The sequence below is a fragment of the Chenopodium quinoa genome, unplaced genomic scaffold (assembly GCF_001683475.1).
Source record: "Chenopodium quinoa cultivar QQ74 unplaced genomic scaffold, ASM168347v1, whole genome shotgun sequence".
NCBI lineage: Eukaryota > Viridiplantae > Streptophyta > Magnoliopsida > Caryophyllales > Amaranthaceae > Chenopodium > Chenopodium quinoa.
In genome coordinates this window covers 135647-150564 of record NW_018743252.1, presented here as the reverse complement: position 1 = coordinate 150564, position 14918 = coordinate 135647, and the positions used below count along the sequence as shown (strand labels likewise).

Below are 14918 nucleotides of genomic sequence, written 5' to 3'. Positions count from 1 at the left end.
TATATTTTGAAAAGAAAATTCACCACAAAATTTGGACATGCAACCTCTAATTCTAGAGCTAGGCATCTTACCACCAAGCTATGTGTATTTTATATTCCTTTTGATACAAAATATAATATATATAACAAATTTATTAATAAGAAAAAATATAATGACCCAAGGCGTTGCCCGGGCCCAAATACTAGTTAATACTAGGGGTGAGAAAAAATTCCGGGTACCCGAAATTGGAACCGAAACCGGTTAGGAACTGGCGGGTCTGGAACAGAAATTGGACTCGGTGGTTCCAATTCCGGGTAATAAACTAAGGAATCGATTGCAACCGGTTCCAATTTCAATTCTCAATTTTTTAAACCTAGAACCGGTTGGGTACTTAGTTACCCATTATATATTAAACTAAATATATATAAAAAATAAAAATATGTTGAATGTATCTAGTTAGTAAAATAAAAAAAAAGATATATTATTAATACCTAACATAAATAAAATAGCTTCATACATATATGAATATAAGTATTAAACGCTAAAAATGAAAGTTGAGCAAAATAAGTATTATAATTGTATTAAATTTTAACATTTATGTACAAAAGTAGGTACCCGGAATCGGAACCGATACCCGGCGGTTCCAATTTCAATTCCTAAGTTATAGGACCCGGTTGAAGTGGTTACAATACCAATTTTGAATTTTAGGATTCGGTTCCAATCAATACCGGCTTCGGTTCCTAAAATTTTGATCGGCTACCCAATTTGCTCACCCCTTTAATACTTTTAAAAGTAGTTTACTTAAAACCCTTATAAAACCCACCCTGCCTCGTGATTAGACAATCAGCCCCATTTATTTATTATTAGACGGATCTAACCCATATGGCCATATTATAACTGCGGCTTTTAACGGGGCTCCAAGGCCTCCATTCCTACCTCTCTCCTCTCAGTTATTTCATTGAAATGCACTCAGCGTTCTCCATTGAAGCTTTCTCCGTTGAATCTAATTCTTGTATCCCCCATTGAAGCAGCTTCTAAAGTAAGTTGTTTGTTGTTGTTATCATCATATCAATTTCACATATCAATTTCCATTGAATCAATATCCCTAAAATTATGTATTTTTCGAGATAATTGAATTATGAAATTAGATCTCTTTTCCCTGGGCTTAGGGCGGCCGCCCCTCTTGCCCTGCCTCAGGGACGGGCCTGGATCAATTTTTGGTGTAATAACTCCTTCAGGCTGTAAAGGTAGTGGCTGATTGAATGATTGTTGTTTTGGAAATTTGTCAACTTTGTCAATTTAGCATGTCATCCTATTTTTGCATTAGAATAAGACTGATGAATTATATAGAATGAAGGGTGCTAAGAACGGATGCAAAAATGTATCTACTTTGTATGCTTTCAGCTTCCATGTCCATAGGATGATGATTTTGAGGATTCTTAAGATTATAACATTGCTATTTTTTTAATTTGCTTCTAATACTGCATTGTTACAAGATAATAGTTTGCTTTGATTATATAATTTGATGGATGAAAAATTAGACATTTTGTGTAACTGATTTATGATGAGTACCTGACATATCTATGTACACCATTGTTATTAAAATCCCGATTTAAATCTTAAAATCTTACGATTTTACGATTCATTTATGTCATATGATTCGATTTACGATTCTACCCGATTTTACATATTTCTGTTGACTAGAGAAATCCTTACAAGTTTAGATCATGCATATATAGTTTTTTGTAAATATATATTGTTAATTATTGGTTGCTTGATGGGTAGACAACTATTTTCTATTAATAATTAGGTTTCAAACTTATAATTTAAATATATTTTATTAAATTTAGATATGACGTTTTGATTATGCATGTCGGTCTACGATTCGATTTTACTGAGAGCCCCTTTCGAATCAAAGTAGAATCCCGATTTTAATAACTTTGATGTACACTATAACCAAACTGCCGATAGGATTGAATCAATGCTACTTGTTTGTTGAATGTAGATCAGCCCATAAGAAGTCAGGCAAGTGAGGCGTAGGCTCATAACATCAATATCAGCCCATAGATCAGCACATGCATCTTTCTTTCCTTTTGTGCAAGTAGATGAGTCTTAGGCTCATAACATTAACGTTTTTTTTTTTTGTTGATCTAATTGAATTCAATCATGTTAAGTTTGTTTCCCTTACAATTGCGCTGTTTCTCATGCAATTGCTTTATATGTGATATTCTGGTGTTTGGGATTTTAATTAATTTAGGTTTTAATTAGTTGAAACTCTGCTTGTATTTTTTGCCCTAGTTTTGGGTTTAGGCCTTTGACTTTTGGGGGATTGGTTGATTGCATATTTTTTGCCCTAATATCAGGCATTATGCTTGACTAACTTTTGTGTCTTAACACATTGTATGCTGCATTATATACATGGGATGAGATGTTAATAATGCTTCTTCCTGTAGCCAAGGAGATGGGAAGTCAATAGAAATGTGTATGGCTGATCTATGTTGCTTCCATATTGCCTGATTTCAAATTTTCCACTGTTATTTATATTGAGGTCTTTCGAATCCTTAGGGGTAACATTGGTCTGATGTTGAGGAGGTATTGGAAATTTGATTATAGATTTTGTGTCGGTGGTGCAAAGAATGTAGTATGGAAACCTATGTGCTCGAGTTCTATGGACTTGGCAAGAAATATTCCTACACAGTTATGCCAGACTTGGCAAGAATGCTCAACAGAGCTATGTTGGACTTGGCTGTTTTCAGAGACCTCTCAATTTTATTCCCCAATGAAGTGTCCAAATGTTTTCTTGCCTCATATAGGGGTGTATTTGACACCACTAATTTAGGTGTATCAAAAAGTGCTTGAATATAAAGCATGTCATGTAATTATGATTTTTCCAGCAACAACCCCCACAGGGATCCTCCTCCTAATTAGTTTGTGGTTTCTGCGGAGCAGATTGAGGAACTAGAGTAAGAAGGATTCTCTGAGATATGGTTTATATCTACCCTTCTTGCAATGTGTACTTATTTATCAGAGATGACCATTGGGCTCCTAATAGTCCTGAAAAGTGGAAGTTATATATCTTCTCCCTCTGTTTTCTGTCAGCAATTCAACACATGCTTAGACTTTATACTGTCTTTCGGCTTTCAAATGTTCAACAAGGTCTAAATTACAGAATTTCAACTCTTTTGCAGGCTGTAAATCTGAAGAGCTCAGAGATATTGATCATCCTAATATCCAGGTAAATGATCTTGCAATGCTTAAGTAACAGTGTCTCCATAATCTCTAAAGACTAATGTGTCAATGATGCTTGTCCAGATCTGCAATGAAGGTCGCCAAAATGCGCTTGCGGAACTCTTAGAAGTATTGACTGAGGTATGTGAAACTTATAAATTACCTGACCTTCATGAACTATAACATGAATGTAATTTCTGTTTATATTTTACTGTTGAGCATGGTAAATTGAGACATCATCGAATTTATACATACAGTAAGGCAACAATTCCGCTTATCTAAGTTATACATATAGTTAGGTTAGTAAATTTTTACCTTACTATGTATATTTTGGTGATTTTTAATCCTTTTTTGTATATTAAATAAATTTTCCATGTAATCTATTAGCCAAATTTTTGCCTTACTGTGTATATTTTGGCGGCTCCCTACTTTATCTGCCCCTAATCGTTATCCCTAATCGTATATGTCAAATCCCACTTCCTATAATTGACCAGCATATTCGCACATGCTAAGTAGGCGCGCTTCGAATGATGCCTACAATTAGTTGTCTCATAAGATGGATTGCCTCCACAATCGATGTTCCAAGCATAAATCATAATTGGTTTTCTAAGATCTTTACACTTCTCCTTAACCTTTGCTCTATTACTCGCTCCCAAAGTTTGATCTCTTGATAGTTAGCACAATCTTGGACATCACCTCTGTTCTTATACAAAGGTATTTGAGTACTTTTTCTCCACTACAAAGGCATCTTATTACAGCCCTAAATCTTGTTGATGAAAAAGGTTGTTGTTAACCATTCAATTCCTCTTTCTCCCAAACATCTTCAACCTCAATAAGTGTCCTACCGCTTTCTTCAATCCCATCTTTTTAATGTAATTTTGAATTCTCCCTTTCGAATCCTTCACATAAACTCCTGATTAACCATATCATGAGGGACACTAGTATCACCAATATCTTGGGTTCGATCTCCATTTAGTAGGTTATCAAAGTAAAGACTTTCACCTATCCTTTATCTCCTAACCTCCAACAAGAACTCTTTGGTCAATATCCTTTACACACTTGACCTTTCAAATATCCCACGTCTTTCGATCTCTAATACTAGCAAGTCTATAGATGTCTTTTTTCCCTTCATTTCCAAGCATGCATAAAGATTTTGATTCACCTTTGCTATCGCATCTCTTACAACCTTCTTTGCTTCTCTTCAAGCTTCTTCATATTTCTCATAATTTTCGTCTCCTGCATTTCCCAACATCTTATAGCATTTTCGTTTCTCTTTATTGCTTGTCGCACTTCTTCATTCCACCAAGATGTGTCCATACTTGGTGGCATCTCCTAGGATTTCCTTTGCCACTTCCTGTATGCTATGCTCCATTTTAGTCCACATTGAATCTACATCCAAGTCAATGCTATCAGACCAAATTCCGGCGTCGTCCATCTTTCATACAAATTTTCCTCACTAAACAAAAAAATATGAAAAAAAAAAAAAAAACAATTCGAGCATTTCTCGGAAGATTGGGACATTCACTAGTTTGGTTTTCCTTAATGAAATGAGCACTTGCACTAATAGTATATAACAAGTTTAAAGCTATTGAGTATTTATACCTATTAATCCGTATATATTTTGCCAACAAATCACAATAGTGACATCGAACATAGTAAAAAATTCGATAAATTGATAAATTGATGAATGAGACAAGTATTTTAATTTCCGAGAAATACATAATTGTACAAAGTTACAGGCTACCTTAATGGATATAAATATGGTGAAAAGTAGAGCTGATCAAGATGGGCAACCAGCCCGTTGGCTCGACCCAAATTTGGACAGGCCATGGGTATAACTTTTTGGCCTGGCGTCGAGCCTAGCCTTGAAATTTTTTTTGGGCGGGCCATGGGCAAACATGTATAACAGGTATAGTTATTTTTAGGCCTCATCAGAAGCCCGGTCAAAAGTAACGAGTTTGGGCAAGGATTTTCAACCCAAACCTTGGCTCGGTCCAAACTCCAAACCCAACCCGCCCCGTCCAATGATCACCTCTGGGCTTGGCACTAAAAAGAAAAAGAAAGAAACCGATGAACGTAGAACTATCTGTCTTCCTCCTCTCTCTCTCTCTCTCAATTTCCCATTAAAGCGCACTCCACGTTCTCCATTGATACTTCAATCCTCCATTGAAGCAGCTTCTGAGGTAAGTTATTGTTTCATTTTATAATCATCGAATATCAATTTCACAATTTAGGGTTTATCGTTGATCTAAATTAGTTTAACTGTCAGTATAGTAAATTTAGGGTTCGAATTTTTGGACTATTGGTTCTAACTACATTACTAGCGATTATGTTGCTAGTGAAGAAAATTTTGAGCCTAATTTGATAATTGAATCAAATGTGCCCTTTCTTCCTAAATTATGCGATTTTTCGAACCTAATTTGATAAATTGAATCAAATTTGGTTGCTAATTGTTGCAGAACCTTCAAATGTTAGGATTGAACTTTGAAATTTGGTTGTTTGTTGCTTTGAAGGCTGTTACTTCTGAAAATAAATAATGGATGAGATTGCTAAGGCTGTGGAGGAAGTTAAGAAACAGTGGTCTGAAACAAGTTTTCAGACTCAAGGACATATTAAGGCGATAGAAGATTATGATAGTTCTAGAGACATTAGTGGAGAGAAGAATTCGCTTCCTCGATTGAACAGTTTGGCGCAGGATGGCCTTGCTATGCTTAGCTCATTGCAGCTCAAGCTTGATACATTGGCTCCTCAACTTTCATCCTACGACGAGGTTCAGTCTGCCCAAGCTCTTCTTGAGAACTGGAAGCAACAATCTCAAAGGTAATAGAGTGTGGGATAAAAAGTAAAAAAAAAAGGAATATAATGCAATTTTCATTTTATTTTTTTCATGATTACATTTACAATTTGAGCATTGTTTTTATAATCTAGCTTGCGAATTGCTTTGAGGAATGCTAATTTGCAAGCGAAGGTGAACAGCAGGAAGACTGCTCAGAAAGAGGTAATAAAGGCATTCATAGTTATTTTTTTTACTCAATTTCTACACCCTCTTTCTATTTTCTTGTTTCTTTGCAAATGGTTTCTTATTAATGACCTTCATAATGGTACACTTTGGCTTTGCCACGGTGCTTAGTGAATTCTTTAAGTAGAGTGACAAAAAAAGGTCATCCTTCGGAGATCTTTGATTACCTTCGTAGCCGATTATAGAGTTGTTGGCTTTGTACTGAATGATTTTTTTGATTTTAAACATCTGTTTTGTGCTGTTATTTAAAAACCACCCTATGTATACGTTCTGCTTTCATCTCCATCCAAGACAGGCGCTAGCTACTAAAACATGTTCTGTATGTCAAACAGTTTTCTTGATCAGAATTTGTTTGTTTGCTCTTTTCTGTAACTTATGTATGGGCCCATCTCCTTAGGATTTATTCGATGTTAATTTAATATTTGCAATGCCTTTTGCTTTTAAAAGATTGCTTGGGTTTATTGACTATAAAGGACATCATTGGCCCATATGAACATATGCTATGAGCTATTCCAAGGGATTATCGAATCTCTCTTTGTTGCTTAACTTGTTTTTACGATGAATGGACGAATGCCTTTTATGGAGTTCTATCATATTATCAAATTTTCAAGCACACTTATTGAGTTGAAGGCTTAAACACATGATCAAGGGTCAGAAATGTTCCGTGTTTCTAAATATTTAGCATGAGTATTGATCTTAATACTCGTAGAAGGAAATTGCATATTGAGAAAAGAATGTAGGAAACAGATAGGACCTTAAACCTGATGAAGTGAGGCTGATGGCAAGCATGATTGTGTTGAAATAGAGATGATTTTATTGAACCAACAACAAACCCAATATTCTGTTCCTATGGTTTTCATTACTACTATGAAGTGAGTAATTCTACAGAGTACACAGGTACTATAAAATTTTGAACATGAATCTTTAGAAGCGAAAAGGATGAGGTGATGAAAATAGAGGAAATGCTTAAACTACCTCTTATGTATTTTGAATGGAAAGCTTGTGTAGGTTCACTTCCCATTGACCTTTTAAGTTTCATCCATGGACTTCATTTTTCCCCAGCCCCAGGTCCCATTATATTCTTCTATTTTTACACCTACAAGTTGGTAATAATTAATCTTTGTTTCCATAACCTCATAAGTGCTACCGTGCTATTCAACTGATTATTATTATCTTTAAAATTCATACTTGAGTTGACTCTAAGAAGGGAAGAATTTGCAATGGTATTATTAGGAAATTCATGAATACCGGAATGAGCTTCTTCTTTTAGGAATGTAAAACATCATTTATTGTCATTATTTTCTAATTTTCATGATATGTTTAGGGGTATATATAAAGGATAAAGAAGAATACTTAACTCTATTAAATTCAGGAATCAACAATTTTGGGCTTTGTTAGGAATCTTCAATCACTGCTTATGTATAAGATTTTGTCTCACTGTGGCCAATCTGTTTTTCAGAGGGAACTTCTTCTAGGCGGTGGTAGCGAGTCTACTGCACGAAGACGCAATTTGCAGTATGTGCTATCGTTATTGTGAATTAGACACTGAGATATTGCTGTACATTCTCTTTTAATCATACCATAGTATGGGAATTTAGCTTAGTAATGATTGCATTCTATTGTATTTAAGGACAAAGGCCGGGATGACGTCTACAGCTGAAGGCATTACTGAGAGCCTTCGTCGCAGTCGCCAAATTATGGCTCAGGTCTGTACTATTTGTATAATGTTGGGTTATTATACATTTTATGTCAATGTAATATTAATTGAAGAACTCACATTGTTCCTTTACTCTTGTCTTTCTCTAAGCATAGGAGTTGGACAGAAGTACAAGTACATTAATGACTTTTGGTATGTTGATTCATCCCTAGTTTTCTCCCCTTTTCTTTCCCCTGGACTACAGTTTTCTGCTTTTGTTGTTTCTGTTTGCAAAGTCTCTTATTTTTCTAACTTTGGCCAATTTTTAGATGCCCAGCATATCTGGGTCACCTGTGTCCTGTAAAGGAGGTGTAAAAAGTCTCGAGATATTTTTTTTATCAATTTGGCTTTTCTGGATGTAATTGACTTATTTCCCTAAAACTCTTCTGTTTGGTTAGCTATTTTCAATGTTCTGATTTTCATGAACAAAACCCCAGAGGTTATTATTATATCACTTGTGCCCTTATGGGATTAAGGCTTTGATTGATTGATTGATTGTGCCCATGTTAAGGAAGAGAGCAAGCAGTCCTACAATTAAGTTCCACTTTGGTTTATTGGAAATTGTTTCCCATGGAATGATAAATTGCTGATCTACTACCAAATGGGTTTGCAGTATTTTGATTTGCTGCTGAGTTTCAATGGGAAAGCCCATGAGTTTTGCTAGCAGATTGCAATGTGATATTGCTCTATGAGATTAAACATGACTGTGAAATTGCTGGATCAGGATAATGATATGTTACTTATTTGAGGTTAATTAGATGTCCTTTTTATATACTAGGATATGGGTAAGTTGCTAATTTGAGGTTTGATTAAATGTCCTTTTTAAACCTGCAGAGGAATCGACTGGAACATTGAAGAAAGCTGAAAGTGAATACAAAGGACATCGATCATTGTTAATGCGGACACGTAACCTACTTTCCACGATGCAGCGCCAAGACGTTATAGACCGGTATACAAGTTCTTTCTTTCCTTTACTTTCTTTGCCATTTCTATTGAATTTTCTGGAATTTAAAGAGAACACTCTTTTCTCTTTGCAGTGTCTTAATTGTTGTAGGGTTCCTCGTCTTCTCTCTAGTTGTTCTTTATGTTGTTTCAAAGCGTATTGGAATATTGAAACTGCAGAGAGTAGTTGTTGCATCCTTAAAAGCAGGTATGTATCGAGGTGCTGGTGCTGGTCAACGAGCGGCGGATGGACTCAATGTTGTACAGCATGATAATGCACCTCCAGCAATTGGAGCAAACCCCGCTCAAAATGTCTTGCGTGATGAACTTTGAATACTTTGTTATTCTGTTCTTTTAAATATTATACGAAGTGTAAATTTTCAATTTTCAGAGGGAAAAACTATTCCATAACCATTTGTTTATCACTTTTATATATAGTTATATACTATGTTAGTGTGTTGATTCTATTTACAGCATTGAATTAACATGCTGTCTTGTGAGACAGGAATTTTAAAGGTTATTATTACTCTATTGACATACTAATGAAGACATTAAACCAAAAACAAAAGCATGACGTGGAATTGGATTTGCTATGTTCTGCAAAAATATGACACCTACTGTATTTTCGTTTAATTCATGGATAAGTATTTGTACATACCCTGATACCCGGTAACATTTTTGTAAATAATGTGAACTTTCTATAAGATACCAATAAGTAGTATGAATTATACCATTAATTGGTATAATGGCATTACAGTATCTTCTGGTGGTATAAATATGTCATGATATCTTTTTAATTGTACAAATAAAATGCACATAATATACAGTGGCGGACTTGGGCTTAGACCTGGTGGGTCAAGTGACTCACCAGGCCCAAAAAAAAATTTTAAGTTATTTAAAAAAAAAAAAAATTAAAATCAGTTTTCCCCAAAAAAACCAAACACCTTCAAGTCCTAGCCTTCTTCAGTTCTTCTCTTCGCCATTGCCAATTCGCCTCTTCCCTTCAATCCTTCATCAATCATCTGCAACTCCAGTTCTTCACTTCTTCATCAAAGAGTAAGTTTGTAATTTTTATTGTTAATTTCTAATCTTCAATTTAATTCATTCTAATTAGTTAATTTTATTAAACTACAATCGCAATCTTCAATTTAATTCAGCCAATTCGCTATTTCGCTGTGCGGGCTGTGCTGCTGGCTGCTCCGCTGCTCGCCGACGCCTAGTCGCCTCAATCAGCGCCTGCCGCCTCCGGCTCTGTCTCTGAAACAATTTAATTGAGATCTTTTCTTTTCTTTTCTTTGAAAGTTGAGATCTTTCAATTTAATTTTCTTTTCTTTGAAAGTTGAGATCTTTCAATTGAAGAAGAAGGAGAAGAACAAGAACAAGAAGAAGTGAAGAACCCCAGTAAAGCAATGGTTGCAGAGCCTTGGTTACTGAGAATGGGGAATCAGGTAAGTAGCAATCTGAAAAACTCCCTTCTTTTACACCCAACAAGCACAAGTAATAGTAGTAGTAGAAAGAAGAAAAGTAGCAGTAGTAGTAGTTGCTCTAATATTGGTATCTTGTCACTTGAGGTTGCTAATGTTATGTCAAAATTGGTCCATCTTCATAACTCAGTCTCTGATGAAGAGATCTCGAAACTGAAGCATGAATTGATTAAATCAGAGGGTGTTAAGAAATTGGTTTCTTGTGATGATTCTTACCTTTCAGAGCTTGCTTATTCTGAGAGGGTAGATGATTTGAATAGGGTTGCTGAGGTTGTCTCTAGGTTGGGGAAAAGATGTACTGAGCCAGCCTTGCTTGGTTTTGAGCATGTTTATGGGGATATTATTAGTGGTAGGATTAATGTCAAAGATTTGGGGTTTTTGGTTAAGGATATGGATAGTATGATTAGGAAGATGGAGAGGTATGTGGGTGCTACTGCTAATTTGTATGGTGAATTGGAGGTTTTGAATGAATTGGAGCTTGCTACCAACAAGTTCCATTTGAATCATAATCTTGATAGTCGTAGGGCTTTTGACCAGAAATTGAAATGGCAAAGGCAGGATGTTAAGCATTTGAAGGATATTTCTCTTTGGAATCAGACTTATGATAAGGTAACTCCGGCACGGCAGTCCGGCAAGGTATGTTCATCAATTGGATGTATTTTTTAGTACTATTATTTGGTTGTTCGGTAATTTTTTTTTTTTACATACTTGATTATCGATTGTGACCCACCAGTCGGAAATTCCTGGGTCCACCACTGATAATATATGCTAGCATATGTGTGCTATACCACCAAATAAATAAATAGTACTATTAAAAGATGTAATGATATGATACTTGTATAATCTTTCAATGATACAAAAAATATGTAAAGAGTATAACATATATTTTCATTAAGACTCCAATGGTAATATATATATATATATATATATAGTTTTATGCATAAGTGGTGATTTGGGTAAAAATACCCAAGTCAAGTGGCACAATCAAAAGGGGACACGTGTCACCCCAGGGGAGGTCCAAAAGGACCAATCACCAGCTGACACGTGACATCCCCAATCATCAGGGAAAAAAGTGGCTTTCAAAGGCCCAAATCCCGAGAACGCCGTAAAAACGGCACAACCCATTTACCTAGGTTGATGACCTAGAAAAGGAGACACTTATTCCTATGACCCTATAAATAGGGAGATTTACCCCAACTTGGGGATACGGTTATTTATTACACACAATCAATTCTCTCACATCAGAGAAACCACCTGATTTCGGGATCCGAAAAGATCTACTTTAACTTTCCGCACTTTTTACTCTCCTTCGACTCTTACTAACTTGATCATCGGAGGCGGTACAACCGAAGCTTCCGTTTGTTTGCAGGTACAGCCGAAGGGAATTCAGTCTTGGTGACGTAACTCTCCCGCAGGACACATAAAAAACCCCGAAACATTTAGCGCCGTCTGTGGGGAGAGTACCTCTAAGATGGTTTATCAAGAGACTATACCGCCTCCTGAGGACAAACGTCCAAAAGCAGAGGTCCATTCAGACCATGATACAGATTCTGATCCAGAGGTCGAAGTATATACGGCCAAAGATGGATCCCTTAAAACCAGACGCATCCGTTCCAAGGATAACAGGGAACGGGGCGATGACCAGGCGGGTCCGAGTAAGTCAACCGGCCAACCCCAAGCGGCAGGACAAATTGCTCACATCACCCGAGAAGAGTTCATGAAATTCATGACGAGCTTCAAGGGGGAGATGAAGGACCTAATCACCAAGAAAATGGCTGGTCCCAACAAGGGTCTGTCGGCAAAGAAGCCCTCTCACTCTGAGAAGGCTAAGTCGGTGAAGGACAGGCTGCCCATTCCGCATCCCAATACAAAGGAGAGGGGTAGACCTTTTATCGATTGGTCCAAGTTCCGCTTCCCAGACCAGGGAAAGAGGAAGCCCATCTGGCATATTGTGCCAGATGGCAGTAAGAAGACTTACTCTTATTCTCGACTTATCACTGAGCAAAAGAGAAACAGGCAATTGTTTGACTCGGCTTCGATGTCGACTATGCCAGACAGCTTCAGGAATACATCGATGAGGTATTCCCAATATGTACATGAGAACGTGTCAGGGGGCTCGTCCATCCATACAGGTCCTCAGATGATAGGCTCGGGTCCCGTTTGTGCCCCAACAGCCATACAGACCGTTTGCCCAACCATAGCAACCTGCCCTCTACGGGGGTCAGGCGGCATATTAAGTCTAGCCACTGGACTGGCAGCTCTGTCTGCTAAAACTTTGGGGAACAACCTTCTGCGTTCTCCAAGAAAGTAACCAAGGCGGCTCGGTCGGCCAAGGTTAAAAATGTCATGGTTGGTACTTATGATGCTACCTCCAACCCAAAAGACCACCTGATGGCCTACACCCACCTCATGTACTTTGAGGGGTTGGATAATGCTGCATGGTGCAGATGCTTCCTAGCTACGCTAAAGGGCATTACCCAACAGTGGTTCGACAATTTGCCGCCTGGGTGCATCAATAACTTCAAGATGCTTGTGTTCTTGTTTGCCTTTAACTTCTCCATGAATATACCCGCCAAATAGACAAGCCTTAACTTAGGCGGGGTACAACAAGGAGATAGAGAGGGGTTCCGTTCTTACGTCAGGCGGTTCAATCTAGTGAGAATCCAAATCCAAGGATTGTCTGACGACGTTGCATATACAGACTTCTTCAAGGGTCTGAAAGACAAATCAACTTTTAAGTTTGACCTCGTCCGGAAGAGAATCGCCACTCTTCAAGAGGCGCTGATGGAGGCGGAAGCTTATATACAAGCGACCGAATTCTGCTCCACCAGCAAGCAGTCGGACTAAAAGAAGTCTGGCAAACAAAAAGGGAGTCGACAAGATCAGCCGACTCAAAAAGCTAAAGAGAGAAAGAAAAGAAAAGAAGTTTGGGCAGTTGAGGACTCTGATTAGCCGTCCAAAAAGAAGAAGAAAGAATTTAAACTGTACGTTCCAAAGTACGAGTTTAACAAAGATCGCTACACTATCCTCATGGAAAAGAAGCCCGCGAGAATGAAAGGTCTGGCTAAAAACCGGAACAAGGACAAGTATTGTCACTTTCATGAGGATATTGGTCATGATACCAACGACTGCTATAGCCTCAAGCGGTTGTTGGATAGATTGGCTGATGAGGGTGTGCTAAAGTCTAACATCCTCAAATCTAAGGTGACCTTGAAGACGGACCCCAGGCAGCCGTCAAAAAAGTCAGCAAAGGCTGATAGTGGTTCGGGCACTGATTCAGATATGATCTACACCATTGCAGGCGGCTTTGCCTGTAGGGGCCCAACTATTAGAGGCACCAAGGACCATGTCAGACAGATAGATGTCAGCTCGGTCGATGAAGGCCAGACGTCTGCCGATACCTTTCCTGAGGTCATCATTTCCTAAAAGGACCGCGGCGAAGTCCGCCGGCCGCATGATCACCCCATTGCCATTGAATGTAAGGTAGCTGATCAAAAGGTTGGTCGGATCCTTATTGACACAGACAGTTCGTCTAACATTATCAGTTGGCGTTGTCTGTCCAAGCTGAAGTACAAGCCAGTCAGCATGCACAAGGTCTCTCACCCCTTGGATGGTTTTGGGGGTGGAGTTGTGCACCTAGTCAGCCACATTGATCTACCCATCCGGCTGGAAGAGAGAGGGAAAGGGCGCAATATGGTCGTCCGGTTCTTGGTTGTAGAAGAGCTGACCGCCTATCACATGATAATAGGTCGTCCGACTCTGAACGAATCCAAGACCGTCATTATTCCATCCCTCATGGTGCTAAAACTTGAGAAGGATGATGGCTCTGTTGGCTCCCTGAATGGGGACCAGAAGACGGCCCGAGAGTGCTATCTCTTAGACGTCAAGCCCACGGCAGTTGGCTAGGGAGTGGAGCCAATAGACCTTGACGATGTCAAGGAACTTGAGTCTGCCCCACCAGCAAGCGGCAAGAAAAGAAAGGCCGAACAGCTGGTGATTATCAAGAAAGAGAAGCAATAGCAATCACTGACTGGGGAATGGTCAGATGACCTCCTTCCCTAGCCATTAACATCGCTCTGGATGACACACGTCCGGAGCGAATTGTAAAGGTTGGGACGGCTACTTTTGTGATGTTGGGGGCAGACTTGCACAATCGCCTGGAGGAATTCAAGGACATTTTTGCCTTTGAAGTAAAAGAGATGCCAGGCATCAGCCCGGATATTGCTGTCCATAAACTCGCCGTTGATCCAAAGAAGAAGCATGTTAGGCAAAAGAAAAGAAATCACAGTGAGGAAAGATCTCAGGCGGCAGCCGCCGAGGTCAAGAAGTTGTTAGACGCTGGGATCATTCGGCAATGTCACTTCCCAAATTGGGTTGCGAATGTTGTTCTTGTAAAGAAGCCGAATGGAACCTGGCGCATGTGTGTTGATTACACTGATCTGAACAAGGCATGTCTAAAGGACAGCTATCCACTACCAAAGATCGACAGTCTAGTCGATTCTACACCCGGACATGCCCTGATGATTTTCATGGACGCTTACTCAGGTTTTCATCAGATACCCCTTTGGAA

The 14918-nt window shown here is 38.4% G+C and overlaps 2 protein-coding genes across 4 annotated transcripts; both read left to right on the top strand.

The window, feature by feature from the left end:
• Positions 1-862: 862 nt before the first annotated feature.
• Positions 863-9331, top strand: LOC110734970. 3 transcript variants are annotated; one of them, XM_021915093.1, is made up of 11 exons: positions 864-1018; positions 1149-1226; positions 3168-3214; positions 3292-3348; positions 5721-6027; positions 6136-6205; positions 7686-7741; positions 7857-7932; positions 8039-8075; positions 8757-8871; positions 8960-9331. In XM_021915093.1, the coding sequence occupies exons 5-11, from the start codon at positions 5744-5746 to the stop codon at positions 9195-9197; spliced, it is 876 nt and encodes a 291-aa protein (XP_021770785.1). In that variant the 5' UTR covers positions 864-1018; positions 1149-1226; positions 3168-3214; positions 3292-3348; positions 5721-5743; the 3' UTR covers positions 9198-9331. The 3 variants fall into 3 exon arrangements, with proteins under 3 accessions (XP_021770784.1, XP_021770785.1, XP_021770783.1); XM_021915092.1 differs by lacking the exon at positions 1149-1226 and having other exon boundaries at positions 863-1018; positions 5667-6027; XM_021915091.1 differs by lacking the exon at positions 1149-1226.
• Positions 9332-10273: 942 nt separating this feature from the next.
• Positions 10274-11014, top strand: LOC110734810. Its single transcript, XM_021914955.1, has one exon. The coding sequence runs from the start codon at positions 10274-10276 to the stop codon at positions 11012-11014; it is 741 nt and encodes a 246-aa protein (XP_021770647.1).
• Positions 11015-14918: the final 3904 nt, after the last annotated feature.

Coding starts and splice junctions, on each gene's coding strand:
- LOC110734970 (XM_021915092.1), top strand. CDS start 5,744: ATGGATGAGATTGCTAAGGCTGTGGAGGAAGTTAAGAAACAGTGGTCT. Junction 6,206..7,685: donor GGAAGACTGCTCAGAAAGAG/GTAATAAAGGCA, acceptor TCTGTTTTTCAG/AGGGAACTTCTTCTAGGCGG. Junction 8,076..8,756: donor AAGTACATTAATGACTTTTG/GTATGTTGATTC, acceptor TTAAACCTGCAG/AGGAATCGACTGGAACATTG.
- LOC110734810 (XM_021914955.1), top strand. CDS start 10,274: ATGGTTGCAGAGCCTTGGTTACTGAGAATGGGGAATCAGGTAAGTAGC.